The sequence below is a fragment of the Nicotiana tomentosiformis genome, chromosome 1 (assembly GCF_000390325.3).
Source record: "Nicotiana tomentosiformis chromosome 1, ASM39032v3, whole genome shotgun sequence".
NCBI classification, from domain to species: domain Eukaryota; kingdom Viridiplantae; phylum Streptophyta; class Magnoliopsida; order Solanales; family Solanaceae; genus Nicotiana; species Nicotiana tomentosiformis.
Window position 1 is genome coordinate 5558765 of NC_090812.1, and position 20058 is coordinate 5578822.

General features: G+C 36.0%; 1 protein-coding gene across 1 annotated transcript; it reads left to right on the top strand.

The window, feature by feature from the left end:
- Positions 1-601: 601 nt before the first annotated feature.
- LOC104119372 (protein transport protein SEC23 C) lies at positions 602-17768 on the top strand. The gene is made up of 13 exons (XM_009630863.4): positions 602-1182; positions 9445-9723; positions 10300-10473; positions 11432-11593; positions 12298-12440; positions 13436-13511; positions 13586-13761; positions 13862-13943; positions 14988-15065; positions 15247-15408; positions 15507-15770; positions 16464-16568; positions 17335-17768. Exons 1-13 carry the CDS (start codon positions 733-735, stop codon positions 17476-17478), a joined length of 2295 nt encoding a protein of 764 aa, XP_009629158.1. The 5' UTR covers positions 602-732; the 3' UTR covers positions 17479-17768.
- The last annotated feature ends 2290 nt before the right edge of the window (positions 17769-20058 follow it).

Sequence of the window (20058 nt, forward strand, 5' to 3'; positions counted from 1 at the left end):
GGGCCTCCAAATAATTTTCCGAACACGCTCCTAAATCCAAAATCACAATGCGGACCCATCAGAACCATTAAAACATTAATGCGAGTTCGTTTGCTCAAAATGTTGGCCGAAGTCAACTCAAGTGAGTTTTAAAACTCCATTTCACATTTTAATCAATTTTTCACATAAAAACTTTTCGAAAAAAATTACGGACTGTGCATGCAAGTCGAGGAATGCTAAGTGGTGCTATTCGAGATCTCAGATCACAGAAATGAATATTAAATTTAAAGATGACCTTTCGGGTCATCACATAAACACAAATGCTTAAGTGTTTCTCTCTATTTTATGGAGTCAATTAAACTAATTTTATAAATAAGACCCCGAGTACATACTTGGGTTTTGAAAATACTACAACTAAAAAAATTACATCTTTTTCTCGTCAGTTAGTATTTGTATATTAGAAGCTTACAAAATAGTTAATTTTCTAAATATCAAGTTTACAAATTTATTTTATGGAAATAGTTATCATTTATAGTTTAACATAGTTGACTCAAAAACAAAGTAACATATGTTCAACTCCCGTATGACATGTTTATTTAAATCTATTTTAACAAAAAACGCCTTAATAGAGAACAACAGAATTAAACGTTACAATCACTAAGCCCCAACACTTGAAAAACTCCTTTCTTTAGCTGGCCGGTGCCACCACTTCTCCGGAGATCCAATCACCCGCTGCTTTCCACCGCCGGAACAATGACGGAGTTCTTAGAATTAGAAACACAAGACGCCGTTAGGATGCCGTGGAACGTTTTGCCGGGAAGCAAATCGGAGGCCGCTCAATGCGTAATCCCCGTTTCCGCCATATACACGCCGTTAAAACCTTTCCCTAACACTCCTACTCTTCCTTACGCTCCACTGCGTTGCCGCAATTGCCGATCGGTGCTCAATCCTTTCTCCATCGTCGATTTCTCGTCTACTAAGATCTGGATCTGCTGTTTTTGCCTTCAGCGCAATCACTTCCCTCAGAATTATCAGTCCATATCGGAGACTAATATGCCGGCGGAGTTGTTCCCGCAATACACTACGATCGAGTACGAGAGTCCTACTGAAAAGGCCGCCATGACAAATCCGGTTTTCCTTTTCGTGATCGATACTTGTGTTATTGAAGAGGAGATTGGTTACTTGAAATCATCTTTGCTACAGGTTATGTGTTTTTCCTTTCTTAGTCCTTGAGAACTGTTAAGTTTAATACTGAAAGATTTTTCATTTTTTGATTTTCTTACTGTTTGGTGCATTGTTACAGTGTTGATCGGGGTACTAGTACTAGTCTTATTACGTGGAATTAGTAGTGAGTGTGGCGGTACCAGTTAGTCGGGATTAAGGCTCAGTAGTGTTGATACAGTTACATTAAATCATTTTAGCTTGTTTAGAGATTCGTATGTCACCAGAAATGTAGAGAATATATGCTGTTACAGAATCATACTATTGTATTGAGGACTCAACCAATTCAACTAGTTTAGAGTTGAATTGTAGTAGTGGTAGTTGAGTTTTTTTTTTTTGGTGAACTTCAAATGTCTTTTCTGGAACCTCTTATGTGTTTGTTAAGAGCACCTCTTGTGTAGGCATGTTTTCTGGAAAATAACTTATTTGCTGCCTATATTGATAAATGATAAGTAGGAATTTTGACTTTTGAGCGGTCACATATGGTGACTGTGAGGATACCAGATTACATCTATTTATTGATAATTAGCTATCAATCAAAGTATAGTAGTATATGAATAATATAGATGTATACATATTAGTTAAATGTTAATTGGCTAATGAGTATGTCCACATAATTGACAAAAAGGAAAAGCTGTTTGGTGTGTAATGCATCTTAAGCATGTCCGAAGTATATCTACCGTGGTAGTGGCTTAGTGTTTTTTGCTTTTTTTTTGCCTGCCGATCTTTTTTGCTCGGCTTCATTATCATAGTAATCAAGCGCGTGTCAAATTGATGGCAGAGATCAGGTGCTCCACCTGCACTAGGCTTGGTAATAGCATAGTGGGAGGGTTAAATTGGATGAGTAAACATGCTTTTTGGATCAAGCACTCAGTAATAGGACAAAAGGCAACCAAATGGGATGTAGGGCAGATGATGCCAAACCATGAATGATGTAACTCATCCCGTGTTACCTTATACCACTTGTTTATCTGCGCACTATTGCCTTCCTCTCCTTCTTGGAGACTGTCTCTACTCCTAGGTCTGTTACCATAGCTCCGTCACATATTGGCTGGTGAGTGACACTGGTAGATGAGATATCACTGCTACATGCTAAAGATATATGTGAGCTTGTATCTTTGCCTCTCGGCTAGATTACCGTGGGGTGTCGTTGGATATATACAAATACAATGAAAGTGGCTCCTGATGGTATAATTGAGATAGCTCGTCTTGTTGCTAAGAACTGTACAGAGGTTCCTGGTTTGCATTACAAGGATACTCTTTCTCCTATAGCTAAGGTTGTCTTAGTTCATCTGTGATCTGTCTAGCTGTTATTACCACTGGCAGCTTCATCAATTGGACATCAAGAATGCCTTTGCATGGTGCCTTGAAAGAGGATATTAACATGGTGCAATCACCAGAGTTTGTTGCTGAACGGAGTACGTTTGGACGATATGTAAACTAAAAAGCTCCTTATGTAGCCTCAAATAATCTTCTAAATCTCTTTGATAGAAAAGTTCTTAGTTTTGGTCTCATAAGGAGTCAATCAGAATATTCACTATTCTACAAGTACTTTGATAGAAAATGTATCATTCTGGTTGTATATGATGATATTATTGTCATTACTGATGATAATGTAGTTGGTAATGACCAATTGAAGGCCAAAGACTTGGAGTGCTTGATGTACTTTCTTGGCATTTCGGTTGCCCAGTATGAATGAGGTATCTGCATATCACAACGAACGTATGTGTTAAACATTCTACAAAAAAATGAATTTTTGAGTGTCAGTTGTGGACACGTCGATGAATCCTAATGTCAAATTGGTGCTAGGAGAGGCAAAGCCTTTTCAGATGTTGGGAGATATCGTCTTTTAGTTTAGCTTACAGTTAACCCAATTCGATACTTCTGCTTTCCTGTGAGTGTTGTAAGTTAGATTCTAAATTCTTTAACTAAGACCTCTTTGGGATGCGGTAATTCAATTTATGAAGTACCTTGGGAGTGCCCTGGGAGAGGTTATGCCTCGAGGAGAAGCTTACATATTAGTATAGAGATCATACTGAAATAGTTGGATATATTGATGCTAATTGTGTCGGTGCTACCTTAGACACCATGTACATGATAGGTTATTATGTATTGTTCGGAGGAAATGTGATTCTTGAAGTAGTAAAATAAAAAAATAAAATGTGGTTGCTCGATTAGGTGTTGGAGCAGAGTACAGTGCCACGGCCTTTGCTACTTGCAAATGTTTTTGGTTGAAGCAGCTATTTGATGAGTTAGGAGGAGCAATCTCATCCTATGAAGTTATATTGTGATAACCTGACAGGTTTACACAACATCATGAGATCCAATTTTTCATGAGAGTACTAAACACAGTGAAGTAGATTGTCACTACGTTCGGAAAAATTGCTATCTCGGGATATTGTGATAGCTTGTTTGTTGAAATGATCAATTGACAGGACTAAACATTGAAGTTGCTTGTCACTTTGTTCGAGAAAAATTGCAATCCTGGGGTATTGTGATAGCATTTGTTAGTTCAAATGATCGATTGACAGATATTTTCACTGAACTCTCACAAGTCCTACATGACATATATACTCTTGCTTGAGGGATACATATTAAATGTAAGTATCAAGTATATTTATCATTTAAAAAGAAATCATTTCAAAACGTATAGTTAAAACTAAAGTGTAGACAATCTCACAAGTCCTACATGACATATATACTCCTGCTTGAGGGATGAGTATTAAATGTAAATATCAAGTATATTTATCATTTAAAAAATTCATTTCAAAAAGTATAGTTACGAGTTAAAGCTAAATTGTAGACAATGTTTCTGATGTTCCACTTTTTAATTTTACTTTACCTAATATATGTTTGGTGTGTAGAATTCAACTTTTAACACAATTGTTCTCCCAAACTCTTTGCTTTACACCGCTCAAGAGCAGATTTTGGGGTCTTGTCTCATTGCAGACTCCAAAATGTCTTCATATAAGCCTTCATTTATAGATCTTTTGACAGCAAAAACTTCGGAAGACTCGCAATATACTATAAGTTTTGAGGTGATAATTTTGTCTTTTTAGTTTTACATTTGTTGGATTCACGTTTAATAGGCAAGTACATTGTGGAATGTTAATCTCATCATTTCCAAAAATGCGATCATTGGCCATATTTGGCAGTTGATTTTATAAATAAAAACTTTCTTATGAACATTATCCGTAATAAATGAAAAATTTGGGGATGACTTGGTAGAATAGGTTGATGAGGTAGAATTGAGATGAGGTTTATGTTACTTAACTATAGGAATAAGCTTGGGAAAAAAAGGATACGTTGTTCCCAGGCCAATCTTAAGTTTTGCTCTAGAGTTTAAAAAAATATGCTCTTGTCCTCTTCGTAATAGTCTTAAAGAAATTGGTCCGAGGGCTTGGGGAAACTATTTCTTCATAGCTTAACGGGGGTACGTGTCACGACCCCAATTTCCCTCCGTAGGTTGTCGTGATGACATCTAGTCTCTAAGACTATGTAAGCCTAACACTTACTGAATTAATGACAGAATTTAACCAAAACAACTATTAAACGCGAACCATATATTTCTATGTAAAGCCAACAATCCCAACATGATACATTATTCCAAAACCGGCAGTACAAGTCATAAGCTCTACTGAGTTCACTAGGAAATTTCCAAGTACAACTGTTCCGGAATAAAAATAAACTGTACAAAATAATTTCAGAAGGTGACTCTGAGGCCTGCGAACGCGACGACAAGTATACCTTGAAGTCTCCACAGAAATGCCCGATCAGCTAGCTAATGATCAACAAACTCCGACGTACCTGGATCTGAACAAAAATGTGCAAAAAGCGTAGCATGATTACACCACGACGATACCCAGTAAGTATCAAGACTAATCTCGGTGGAGTAGTGACGAGGGACAGTCAAGACACCTACTAGTCTTAATAACCTGTACAAGTATGAATACTAACAGGGAACAATATCAATATAAAGCTATGCATGATAAAAATAACAAAACAATACTCGCAATAGAAAACTAAAAGCAACAATTAGCAACAAAGGGCACCACAAGTAATAGCGCCGTAGAGTAAGCTTAATACAGTTTAAGTCCGGTGAAACCAAGTAAGGAAAATAAGTAACAACTAAATAAGAACAACCACTTTCACACAAGATTTATTCAAGAATTTCCCCGAGGTACCACACCTCATAATCACAAATCACGAGTCCCAATTCACGAACCCTAATCACTTGGCATCTTGTGGCCACATTACAAATCACAACCGCACGGACAACTCACGTGCCAATACCATTAATACCTCATATCTGCACGGACAACTCATGTGCTAAGGGAGTGACAATATCTCATATCCGCACGGACAACTCACGTGTCAGCAATAACCGCACGGATAACTCACGTGCCAATAGTACAACTCTCACACATAAGGCAAGTAAATGAGAATACATGTAAATGGTCAATAAACTTCAGGATTCATATTCTTAAACCGATATGAGTGATTACTTACGTGTATGCTTGTGCAAGTGTTCTATCACAACTCGAGTCAACAAGTAAGAGCGACGGCAACAAATGGCACATAGGTAACAACGCAACAAAACGTAAAATGCATAACTCACACAAGGTAGGCACACCGCTACACAAATATCATCAATAACAATGCTCCAGGCCATCACAAGTCATCACAAATCATCCTCGACATAGCCCCCTTGTCTCGTCACGTGCACATCAATAAAGTAAATGCCTGCCTTGTCTCGCCGCACGCGCAAATATCAATAATAACAATAGCACGGACAACTCACGTGCGAACACCATGACAATCCTCTCAACAATATCACGTGTGCCAAACCATAACACAATATAACAACTCGCACCACATGTGCCCATATACCACAATATTTCCTCAAAATAATTCCAATACCACAACCACACGTAGCCCTCGGCTCAACAACACTGAGTACAACAACAACAACAATAACATGGGAGTACGGCAAGTGAATCAACACAAGAATTACAAAACACAAAGAAACGGAAGAACGAGCTCACAATGAAAGACATAACAAGTAATAATGGTTTCAAACAAGAATGACTCAACAATGGGAGAGATATTGTGTAACAACGATATCAAATAGGAGTAACTCAACAATGGAAGGGATACTATATAGCAATGATTACAAATACGTATAATTCGACAATAAGAGAGATAACGTGTAACAATAATTCCAAATAGGTACAACTTAAGTATAAGAGAGATAACATATAACAATGATTCCAATTTGGTACAACTCAACGATAAGAGAGATAACACGTAACAATGATTCCAATTAGGTACAACTCAACGATAAGAGAGATAACATGTAACAATGATTCCAATTAGGTACAACTCAATGATAAGAGAGATAACACGTAACAATGATTCCAATTAGGTACAACTCAATGATAAGAGACATAACACGTAACAATGATTCCAATTAAGTACAACTCAACGATAAGATAGATAACATGTAACAATGATTCCAAATAAGGATAAGTCAACAATGGAAGAGATAACAAATAGCTTCAATTAAGGTTGAGCAATTACGGAAGAGATACATGGCAATAAAAGAGGCAGCAACTTCAATTAAGGCATATAAGAGTATATTTGGCAACAAGGGTAGAACATGAATCAAACAACTTCAAATAAGACACGTAAGGGTAAATTTAGCAATGGAGGATTTAACATGATAAGACAACTTCTTTTTAATGTACATAAAAACCTAAGAGTCTAAGTCGGTCAAACTTCCACATATAAGCCGTGTACACACTCGTCACCTCGTGTATACGTCTTTCACGTAGTTCAAATAATGCAAACAAACCAATTCCTACAGGGTAGCTCCCCCACACAACGTTAGGCAAGATACTTACCTCAAAAACCCTAAATAAATGCTCAAAAATAATTTTTCCTTTACAATTCACCTCCGCTCAGCTCAAATCTAACCAAAATCGATTCAAATACATCAAATAATGCAAGAGAAATCAATTCCAATAATTAAAACTACGATCTTTACACAATTCCTCAAAAGTTAACAAAAGTCAACCCGGGACCCGCCCGGTCAAATCCCGGGTCCAATGGTAGATTATGACTACCCATGACCTCACGAGTTCATATATGTGATTAGTTTAAAAAATCGAGTCCAAATCGACTCTCAAGAACCAAATTCTTATTTTTCAAAAACTTGACAAAGTTTCACAAATTTTTACTTTGATTCACATGATTTTGATGTTAAAATCTAAGATATATTGATGGAATATGATTAGAATCAATACCCAAAGTTTGTAGATGAATCCCTCTTCAAAATCGCCTCCTACCGATTATAGGGTTCAAAATATGAAAACGAGACCAAAAATCCCGCCCCTCAGCTTTTTGTCCAGTCGCAAATGCGACTTGGCGAACCCCGCAAATGCGAAGAAACAATCGCATAAGCAAAGCCCTCCAATTCCTGGTGCCATCGCAATTGCGATGAAAAGTACGCAATTGCGAACATGGACACATCGCAAATGTGAACCAGCTACCCAGGCCACCCCATCGCAAATGCGATCACTGGGATCGCACATGCGAACCTAGCAGACTTTGCCTAATATAGCAAATGTGATCCAAAACTCACAAATGCAAGACGTGAGGCATCTGATCACACCAACAATTTCCAAACTCTTCCAAACATTCCAAAACGCGTCCGAAACTCACCCGAGCCCTAGGGGCTCCAAACCAAACATCAACACAAGTCTAAAAACATATCATGAACTCACTCGCGCGATCAAATCATCAAAATAAGATCCGAAATCACGAATTGGACCTCAAAACACATGAATTTAACATGAAACTCAAGAACTTCTAAAAACACAATCGTGCGTCCAATTCCTATCAAATCAACTCGGAATGACACCAAACTTTGCGGACAAGTTCCAAATGACAAAACAGACTTATTCCAAGTCCCGAAACAGAAATCCAAACCAGTGTTGTCAAAAGCGCGCTTAAGCTCTAAAGCGAGGCACAAAACTTGTTGCGCGCTTCGCATCGCTTAATGGGCGTTTCAGTGTTGTCATCAAGGCTCTAAGGCATATTTTTCCTTGCCAAGGAGCGTAATCCCGAAGAGGCGACGTTAAACAATTGATATTTAACTTTATCGTAATTTCTTTTTCCAATTTCGATGTTCATGTATTTTTTATTCATGCAATAATTATTAGTCTTGGACTATACTTACATATTTGCATTGTTTCTCCCTTTGCGCCTTTTTGCATTAAAGCCCACACTTTATCTTCACTTTGCGCTTAAAACCCCAACGGACCTTAGAGTTTTTTTGTGCTTTTCGCCTTGGGTAATACTGATCCAAACATGATAGCTATGAAGTCAACGTACGGTCAAACTTATCAAAATTCTAAGCCTTTAAATTGCCAACTTCGTGCAAAACAACACAAATCAACCTACGGACCTCCGAAATCAATTCCGGACATACGCCCAAGTTCAAAATCACGATACGAACCTATCAGAGCCATCAAAACACCGTTCCGGGGTCGTTTACACAAAAAGTCAAACCTCGGTTAACATTTTCAACTTAAGCTTCTAAAGTGAGAATCACTTATCCAAATTCATCCTGAAACATCCGAAATTCAAATCCGACCATGCACGCAAGTCATAATACACAATATGAAGCTACTCAAGACCTCGAACCACTGAACCACAGTACGTGAGTCCAAAACTATTTTTAGGGGCCTCGGTTTGACATTTCAAAATGTTTAAGGGTTACCATATTTATTTACTCAGTTCATTATATTATTACTTAATAAATGGTTCTTCTTTCGGTTGAGGTCTCTTCAAGTACATCAATGATATGCTCTAGCGAACATGGTCAGGTAGTGAATGGCAGTGTCTTTCTCCTTCCACAAACTGAAGCTTCTATTTTTAGGTGACATTTGTGCCTGACCCTATTTTTTTCAATAAGGACATTTGTCCTGGTCCTTAGTCCCCAGTTTGGTTCCTTCTTTCTGTTCTCTGTACCAATTAAAGGTTGGGTTCAAGTTGGAATGTGAAGTATCTCATATAGACCAAAAGTTGCCACTGGACTCCTTCAATGTCATGGAAGCATGTTTGATTGTGAATTAATGATTATTTCTATTTCTACTTCTTGTAAAGTGACAAATGAAGATCCCATATACGTTCTCCTTGTAATAAATTTTTCGCTGACATGATTACTTTTGTTGATAGCAGGTACTGGGCACATTGCCTGAGAATTGTTTAATTGGCTTAATCACATTTGGGACCTACGTGCATGTTCATGAGCTGGGGTTTGGGCAGATTCCAAAGGTTTATGTGTTCAAGGGATCAAAGGAAGTTTCTAAAGATCAAGTGTTGGAGCAAATGGGCTTCTTTGCAAATAAGCCTAAACCAATCACAGGTGTCATTGCAGGGGTTAGAGATGGACTTTCACAAGAGAGTATTTCTAGGTTTTTGTTGCCTGCGTCCGAATGCGAGTTTACACTCAATTCGGTATGGTTTCAAGCGCGTCTTTTTTGTATGTAAATACTGTTATAGATATGCTGCCCATTTGTCAGAACTCATGATTTAACGTGTAAACGGAAAAAAGGGAATGCAGCTTGTAGGTCTTGTCAAATATTTCTTTTTCACAACGTATATTGCACTTATTAGTGGAAATGAATGTGTTTGAATGCCCAAATAAATACTCTAGTCCCTCAAGATATCATTATTTGATACAAGATTAGTTACTGATAAGATATAGGAAATGCAATAATTTGGCAATAATTTTAACAAATTATAGAGAACATTTTCATTTTAAATTGTACTAATAGAACATAAACATTAGTTACTCATAAGATATAGGAAGTGCAATAATGTGGCAATAAATAATGACGTGGTGTTTATTTAACATTCCTCTCAACTTAATAGTAATTTACTCTAATCGCGAAAGTGACAAGTTTAAGTTTTTTTCTCGTGAAAGTGTGAAAAGTCTAATAGAATGGCATTGACAAGTCATTAGATTGTAGTGCTAGTTATGTTACTCAATTTGTATCTGACTTCCTTTTAATCTGAAATTCTCTTTTTCAGATATTGGAGGAACTTCAAAGAGATCCTTGGCCCGTGCCAGCAGATCAACGAGCGGCACGGTGCACTGGTACAGCATTGAGTGTAGCTGCTCATTTGTTGGGTATATGTGTTCCAGGTTCTGGGGCCAGAATTATGGCATTCTTAGGTGGGCCCTCAACAGAAGGGCCGGGTGCTGTAAGTCATACCCTTCTGTTGAGTTATTAAGTATCTTAGATGACTTTTTATTTGAGACTATAATAAGATGAAATTATAAGGACTTTTTCCCTTTTTTTGTTTGGGGTGGGTGGGGGTGGGGGGTGGGGGAGTGGATGGACGTGTACTTTTCTTCTTAGTGATAGTAGAAAACGAACGGAACTATCACCAAAAAGAAAAAAGGAGAGTAGAACAACAACGAAGAGCCAACAAAAAGAAGCTGAGAAATATAATGAGTAGAAGAAAAGAGTCATGGCTAACCAGAGAAGTAGAAAAAGCAGCAAAGAAGAGAACAGGAAAAACATATTTCAAGAGGAGTCCTAATACACAAAATAGCTAAAAGTCATATGTTTTCACTTTTCTGTTGTGCCTCACTGTCAGAATGATTATTATCGCCTGGATTTGAGTTTGCCAACTTGTTACTGAGAGGTTTTCAACTTCTTTATGAAAAGGTTTAAGGTAACAACAATGAGCCAGCAATCTGGTGGATCATCTGGAGAGAAAGAAACTCCAGAATTTTTTAAAACAACGAGGTTTCTACACTTACTCTTAAGTTAAAATGTATGTTTTTACTTTATTTTTGGAATAACATGGCTGTTGTAAATTATTATGAAGCCATGTTAGATTTCATCAACTTACTGCACATCCTGTGAGGAATCTGTTTGGGTTGTTACTTTTGGATGTAACTTTCAGCACTCTCTTGATGCTGCTTTTACTCAATAAAATTACCTTTTAAAAACAACAAAAAAGAGACAACAAAATATTAAGCACGTCTATATCGGAAAAATTCTGTATCGTGTGCATGTTTTTCCTGTCCTTGAACATTTTCATTGTCAATTGCAGCACTCGGCATCTATTGTTACGTATTTGTGAGTGATATATCTTTTTTTTTTAAACAAAAATCTTGTGATTGATTTGTCTTAACATTGAATAATTGCAGATTGTGTCGAAGATTTTGTCTGATCCCATAAGGTCTCACAAGGATTTGGACAAAGATTCTGCACCGTTATATCACAAGGCTGTGAAGTTTTACGAGGGACTTTCAAAGCAACTTGTGCATCAAGGACATGTACTGGATGTTTTTGCTTGTGCACTTGAACAGGTAAAAATCAAATGCTTTTCACCAGAAGGACGGTTGATATAGTTATATTTTTCACTTATTTAATCAGTTCCTAGATTATAAAATAGATGATCGAAAGACACTTCTAGCTTTAAGTGCTTAAGTTTCACCTTTTTATACCTGGTGGATTTTCTTTTATAGAGAGGTTTGGTGTTTATATGACCATGCTCTTATATAAACGCACAGGGAAGAAGGAAACATGTTCATTCATTCATACATGAAATTACAACAAATTGATAAGAGAGGGATTACAACTCTAATGATACATGTATCTAACTGCATAAAACATCATGACATGATACACATAATCCTTCATGAGCTAAATTTTGTAGTTGGCTTTAAGTCAGAGGCCCCATTATTTCATTCTTTAGACATTGAGAAGACTAAACAAGGTTTATCTGATGATATATCTAGCAAATCAAGCTTTGCATTCCTCTTTCTGAAGATGAAGGTAGTCTGAGATGCCCAAATAAAAAGAAAGTTTTATTGGTGTAAATACAATCTGTCATAATCCTGCTGTCCTTCTCTGTCCCCATAATCTACTGCTAGATTTCCTTGAGAGGCAAGCTTTACATCTTGAAGATTGAACTAATTCTTTTATGGCTGAGAGGCAAGCTATTCCTTGAAAGGCAAGCTATTTTTTATGGCTGTTCTCTTTTACTTACCTGTCATCTGTTGCATGCTAGGTTGGCCTTGCTGAACTTAAAGTTGCAAATGAGAAAACCGGAGGACTTGTTGTATTAGCAGAAAGTTTTGGCCATAGTGTTTTCAAGGATTCTCTGAAACAAGTTTTCCAGTCAGGTGGCAATGATCTTGGACTGTCATCAAAGTAAGGTTTAATTGAACATTCTTTGGTTTGTCGTCCCCTACCCCGCCCCTTCCCCCAAAAAAAAAAAAGAAGAAATTTTCAGATGAAATCTAGTACTTGAGAACCACTAATTTCTATCTAGTTTTTTGGATTAGTGTCTTTGTTATTCTTTGTTCTACTTTTAAACCTCCAATGGCATATCATTATCATGCTGTCACTGCCAAGTTATCCATATACCTCATTTCCTTTCTGAAAACTATGATGGCAGTAAACCTGTTAACATGTTTTAGTTTTGCTCTTTCCACTTTGACAATGTGTCGGGATTCAGTATATTGACTTGATTCTTTGCCAATTCCTTTAAGAATCTTGCTCCGGTTCCAATCTATCTTTTTGACCTCAATTTAATGAATTTCCATTGCACTCCAGCTTTTTAAATTCATTTATAAACTTTACTTCACTCATTTTAAAAAAAAAAAGAAGCTCTACTTCATAAGAAACTTAAATATCTTAGGAAGTTGTTCCCTCTCTAAGAATATATATTAGTATGTATGATTCTGTTTGTGGTTTTGGAGTTTCAGTTTCTCAGCTCTCATATTGTGGCTAAGGATTCCTAGGAGACATGTGAGGGGTTTGCAGCATGAAACAATTATTAGACAACTTCTTGAAGATTGACTAGTAAACTTCTCTTACAGAAGGATCGGGGATATAGCTTGGGTCATGCCTAACTGATGGGTTGTTTAGTGCTTTAGATTAGCTTCGAAGCAGACTTGCTTGGCTTGATATATTCAACTAATCTTTACCAGAAGTCTATTTTGCCCGCAAACCATTTTGAGACGATTGACTGGAACTATTTTGTGTTTTTTTGTGTCAATGTTAACATGTTATATGTATCTCTGCACAAAGTTCCACTCCAGATGCTGATGAATAGTCTGAATTGTTTTCATTTGTTAGCATTTATATGCTATCAAGTTCTTATTCTGTCTTACAACTTAGGTAGTATGTTTGCTTGTATGCAGCGGTATTTTTGAGGTAAATTGCTCAAAAGATGTAAAAGTTCAGGGAGTTATCGGCCCTTGTGCATCACTTGCAAAGGTATCTTTTACTAATATAAGTGCTTACTTTCTCTGATGCTTCTTTAAATACTTATTAATTGGTGTCTTTTACAGAAAGGTCCTTTGTGCTCTGAGGTTGTCGTAGGTCAGGGAAATACAACAGCTTGGAAGATGTGTGGTCTTGATAAAACTACATCGTTATGTTTGATATTTGAAGTCGCCAAGAAGGAGAACCCAGATGCAATTGCTCAATCTGCAAATCCACAGTTTTATTTCCAGTTTTTGACATAGTATGACTGAACTTATTATTTCTTGAGAATACTGACTACTGGCCGGTTTGTTTGGCTATGATCAACCATTTCCTGACTTATCAACGATATTCTTCTCCAGTTATCAGAACCCTAGTGGACAAATGAGACTCCGGGTTACTACTCTTTCTAGAAGATGGGTTGCTGGACCTGGAAGTGTACAGGCAAGGATTGTTGGTGCTCCTTATGCTGTTTGTTTCTGATTTTTTTTTTTTTTTGCCTATCTTTTATCCTTTTATTCTTTTGCCATGTAACCAGAAATAAATATCTGATGAGTTCAGTAGTTAAATCATGAAACTAAGGATACCAGGGTAGTTTAGATGGATTAGAAGAGAAATGAGAAAGATAGTTGCTCATCAGATTATGATAACCCGAGCTCCTTTCTGCCGACAAGGACAGGAAGTACTCAAATCTCCTCTTTGGGAATATAATCACATAATTAAGTTCAATAACTTTTTGGTTTATAATGACTTGATTATCAGTTAAAAGTAGGTGTAGTTGAGCTAGGCCTGCAAAGGCGATTCACCACTCTTTGGCCTCTTCCATTTACTATTCTTGTGGTACAGAGTGTGGTACTGGGGAATCATCTTGACGCCCGAGCTCCTTTCTGTCCAACAAGGACAGGAAGTACTCAAATCTCCTCTTTGGGAATATAATCATATAAATAAGTTCAATAACTTTTTGATTTATAACGACTTGGTTATCATTTAAAAGTAGGTATAGTTGAGCTAGGTCTGTAAAGGCGATGCACCACTTTTTGGGCTCTTCCATTCACTAGTCTTGTGGTACAGAGTGTGGTACCTTTGCAGATTGATAGTCTGGGGAGTCATCTTGACGCTATTTGCAGTGCATGCTAGGCTTGTGTGCTTAGATAATCCATAACGTAAGCTTGTATTAGATACTATAAGAAGTACAAAAGGACTGAGGGGACTAAAAAAGGTATCTAATGCACATTTGTTGACTAGTTTTACGCAGATTAAGTTCCTATTGTCAATAAATGTGTCAGATACTAAGAAAAATTACAATGGGACTGGGGACTAAATTCGGAAGTTACAAAGTTATCTGCTTAGTGACAATTATGCCCCTTAAATTGAAGTCCTGGTATATTTTATTCATGGTCATGTTAGAGCTAAAGAAAATAGCATGTAGTTACATCTTATGCTTATCGATCTTGCTGTTTCAGTAAAAAGTTTGTCTTTATTTTATAGGACCTCATTGCTGGATTTGATCAAGAAGCAGCTGCTGTGGTAATGTCACGGCAAGTTTCTTTCAAAATGGAAACCGAGGTATCATCCTCTTGGTCTCACTACAGATGATTTAACCTTATATCTGGTTGTATTCTTTATTTTCTGTCCAAAAGGTTTTGCTTTCTTTACTATGACATGGACCAGGTTATGCTTTACTTCCAGTTATCTTTCATTGTTGTTTCTTTACCTTTTTGAAACCCACTTCCACTTTCTTCTGCAGGCTGATTTTGATCCCATCAGATGGCTGGATAAGTCATTGATACACATATGTTCGCGATTTGGTGACTACCAAAAAGACAGTCCATCCTCTTTTACGCTTTCTCCTCGTTTTTCAATATTTCCCCAGTTTATGTTTCACTTGCGGCGGTCTCAGTTTGTCCAGGTATATATTCATCTTGATTGTAAACATCAAGCATATTACTTTCTTACATTTCTGCTTCTACCATCATGCTCAGTCAGTAAGCATAAACTCTGGCTCAGGTCTTTGGCAACAGTCCAGATGAGACGGCATATTTTAGAATGATTCTGAACCGGGAAAATGTTGCCAACTCAGTTGTGATGATCCAGCCCTCTTTGATATCTTATTCTTTTCAATCTGGTCCAGAACCAGTCCTCCTTGATGTGGCGGCAATTGCTGCTGACAGAATCCTTCTTTTAGATTCGTTTTTTACCATTGTCGTGTTTCATGGATCAACTATTGCTCAATGGAGAAAAGCTGGATATCACGAACAGCCTGAACATCAGGTAGCCTTCTTTGCAATCTGAACCAAAATATTAAAGATTTGGAGCTTTTATTAATTGCTAATTCAAGGATTTCTGTAATTTGATTACGTCAAATAACTTAATCCCAGGACCAACTTTCTTTTCTTAGCTAGTTTGAGCTCGATATATAGTATTGCTTGTTGTACATATGTGCACTCACACACTTATGAATTCACACACACATACATACGTGTGTATAAATAGCGATTCATATTTCAACTGATTCATGGATCCAGATCTTCCAAGGCAACAATTACTGCTATATTCCATCAAATCCAGACACTTCAAAGAGTCACCATGATTGCACAGATGCCACACTGGTTGCACGTGTTTGATCTAGTCTTATTTTGACCATCAGACTCATGATAGTCATGCTAAGGACTCGAATAGTGGAAAATTGATAAACCAGCTTTTACTTTTTGTTTCTTTTGTTTGATACAAAAATCAAAATGAAGTATTGACCAATGATATGTGGAAAAGGTGCCCTCAGCATCCTTGTGTTTTGCTACCTACACTTTGCTTCGTGGCTTGCTTTAAATAAACTACACTTCGTCTTATTTCTTGAGTCCATTTTAATTCTGGTACTCTTGTCTATGCCATGGTGCGTAGAACTCCTGTTGATTTGGATTTGTGTTTGCTCGTCATTTCTGTGGTTTAAATTTACTCTCTTGACAGGCATTTGCTCAACTATTAAAAACTCCTAGAGAAGATGCAGAGGCCATTATTCGTGAAAGATTTCCAGTACCTCGTCTGGTCCTCTGCGATCAATATGGATCTCAGGTTATTAGCTATGTTCTCTATCTAGACCTCCGTATGCATATAAGAGTTAGCATATTCTTAGTTCTTTTGATACATGTGCCTGTATTTCAGCATTTACAGCCGATGCGGATCTGTTATTTTTCATTTCTGTAGTTCTTTTACGCATATTTGAAAAATAATTTTTAAACAATAAGGGGTTTATGATATGACATTTTTGTCTGCAATTCATGTTCTGAATACAAGATTTACATTGGCTTTTTTAGTTGACAATATCTTGTTCTAAAATGCCTTGTTTTAAGAAGGTTGTCTTTGGTCTAACTAAACTTGTTTTCTTCCCTTTGAAACCTGGCCCAAAAGCTGCTCATGTTTTACTTATGTTGAAAGAAGCTGATTTTATTGCTTATATAAGCAGCTCTAGAAGAAAAGCTCTGGAAACAAACACCTTTTGATGTCTGTTAAGTGTTCATGGACAATTGTTTTAGAAAAAAGCAGAGTTCATCCGAAGCTTTGAGCTTTCCTGAATTTTACCTGCATGATATATCTTTTCTTCGAGCTACATATGGCATTCTCCTCCTTTCTTCGGTGAAGGATCTGTTGCCTGTAGTGGACACTAGAACTGGGACATCAAAACTTTGCCATAAAGTGGCTCACACCTGGAAAGATACCCTTTTTCAAAATTGATTACAAACATGAAGTCATCTCTCACTTGTATATAGATATAGGCAAAAACAAATGTATAATACAATACATCTTTTGTAGTGCTGATATTGCTAGTAATATTGTACAGGCCCGTTTTATGCTTGCAAAGTTGAATCCCTCTGCCACATACAACTCTGATGCCCCTCCTATTCCTGGTGGAGATATTATATTCACGGATGACGTTAGTTTTGAGGTTTTCTTGGATCATCTGCAGCGTTTGGCTGTTCATTAGTTTTTTTTTTTTTTTGCATCATCTTCAGAGTCTAGCAGTTATAAGCGGAGAATTTTGTGAACTTTTTTCATTTGGATTGATTGTACAGCAAGCCATTTTACATTTATTTTAGAGATCATTTTTACGTGTTAGTTATTTATAAAATCTTGTAATGCTTCTGTATTATGAACTCAGAGAGGTTTTCTTAGACGTCAAAGAAAGAAAATTTGTCAGTGATGAAAACAGATATCTGTACCTTTAGTTTTGCCATTTGTCAATTTCAATAATTATATATTGAGAAGGTTCTAACATTTTTTGCACTATTCTACTAGTTATGATATTTTATAGAGTACAGCTCTGAATACTAATCAAATTTGGGGTTTGATACGAGGCTTCGCCTTTTACAGCTTCTTTCAACTATGACTTAACTGTTTTCCCCCTTTACTAATATAATACGTAAATCAAAATTAATATTTTAAATTTTTGTCTAGACAAATGGTGTCAAATAAAACGGGCAGCCTAAAGTGTTAGTATGTTTATTGCATAACATTTAATCTCTCTGACTTCTTCCGTTTCTTGTATGTTTCCACTTTCCCTAACTTTTCAGCCTTAATCATTTAGTCATGGATCTAACAATAAGTTTGCAAATTCAACATAGCTTAGTGTTTCAACGTTGAACCTTATCATTCATATCATACTATATTATAAGTATGAATCCCAAAGATCATCATACTATATTATAAGTATGAAGTCCAAAAAGTAAGGTTGAAAGACGAAAAAATCCTTGTAAAATTGATAGACTTTTTTAGCCTTTCATCATGCATTATTTCCTTAGTATTAACTTATAAAAATGTAAAATCATTTAAAATAAATAACATTAGGTAAAACAAATATTAATGTATCTTTTAATAGGTATATTAATCCGCAAATTTATTGCCAACCAAGAGACTTTTCATAAGTGTAACGTCTGGAAATTAGTAATGTTTATACGTTGTGTTTTAGTTATTATCCAAGTTGAGGTTCTATTTTTAAAAGACTATCTAAAAAAAACCAACCGTTTACTTTTACTTTTAAATTTAAGGATTCCAAAGGTTTCTAACATACAAACACATTAAATATTTTCAACCTTTTGCAATACACCCATTATTTTACTTTCATTCACTGAATTTTCAAGACAGTTATTCTCATCTTTTCCCCCAAAAACTTTCTTTCCTTCTCCAAAATTCTGTATTTTACTTTGTCTTCTTCAACTTTCATTTTTAGAATTTCCATCAGCAATCGCCTCTCTGTTCTAATATTCTGACTTCCGATGCCGAACACAATATAATTAGGAAAAAAATATCACAAGCAAAAGATTTTGGCAAACACAATCGAGTAATATATTCTCTTTATGTCTCTTTATATATTTTTTCTGATCGATGAGATGATGATTGAATTGTTATTTTCATTTAAAAAGTTAGAATTGTTATATTCAAATTGATAAAGAGTCCGTTTGGATTGGCTTATTTTAAGTATTTTTAAGCTAAAATAGCTTTTAAGTCATTTTGTAGTGTTTGGATAAAGTAAAAAAATACTTTTAAGCACTTGTTTTTAAGCTAAAATGACAAAAATAAAGCAAAAGCTAGAATTCCTAACTTATGACTTTTGACTTAAAAGTCACTTAAAACAAGCTCATCCAAACGGGCTCTAAAGTACTTTACCTTTTATGACTTTAAGTTAGTTTGAGCCTTTTCTTTTGTTTCTGTTTCGTTGTTTACTTTTAAATATTTTGGTTATATATCGTTTGTATTTCTTGGTTCAACTCTTGCTGCTTTTATTATTTTTCATTGTCCATTTCTTTGCATTTTGAAATTGAGCTCCAATATGGATCTTGCAAATTTGATCTTGCAAATTTTAAGCTGCATGTCTAATTTCCGTATTATAAGTTGTGATATTTTATTCTTAAGTTCTTGTTCGGTTATAATAGTGCATCGTTCCATTATCAAGAAACGAATCGATATGTCATATGTATTGGCATTAGTAGATCCAAAATAAAGAGGTAAAGTTATAGCAATTTATCAACTTTGAAGTCTATGATAAGGTTTACAGAGCATCATGTCTGATTTTTGAGTCCCGAACTTATATTGAAATTCATATATAAACATTAGAAATTCTTTGCTTTTTAATTTTTACCGATCGTGGTCAATGATGCTAATTATCTGTAAGAGCTAATGCCAAAAACTTTACTATTTCATCTAAAATTTCCAATTTAGGATGACCAACCCTAGCCTGATTCTTTCTGAAGTTTTGTGATTTTGCTTCATTTTCTTACCTTTGTGTTAGAAGAATTATGATAAAAAGTATATTTATGATTAGGATATTACATCTACTATACAATGTAAATTATTTCATTTGACATTATTGTAAGAAGGAATATATACAATGCATATGAATATATATAGATAAAGTATCTAAGTTATATTTAGTTTATGGCAACAACTGTCTAAGTCATTTCTCATATATTTGATTGAACCGTTAGAATGGTTGGGAAGCATAACATAGTCTTTGCTATGAAGATAACCAGCTAAGCTTGGCTTTAACAAATTTAGTCATTACAATTTG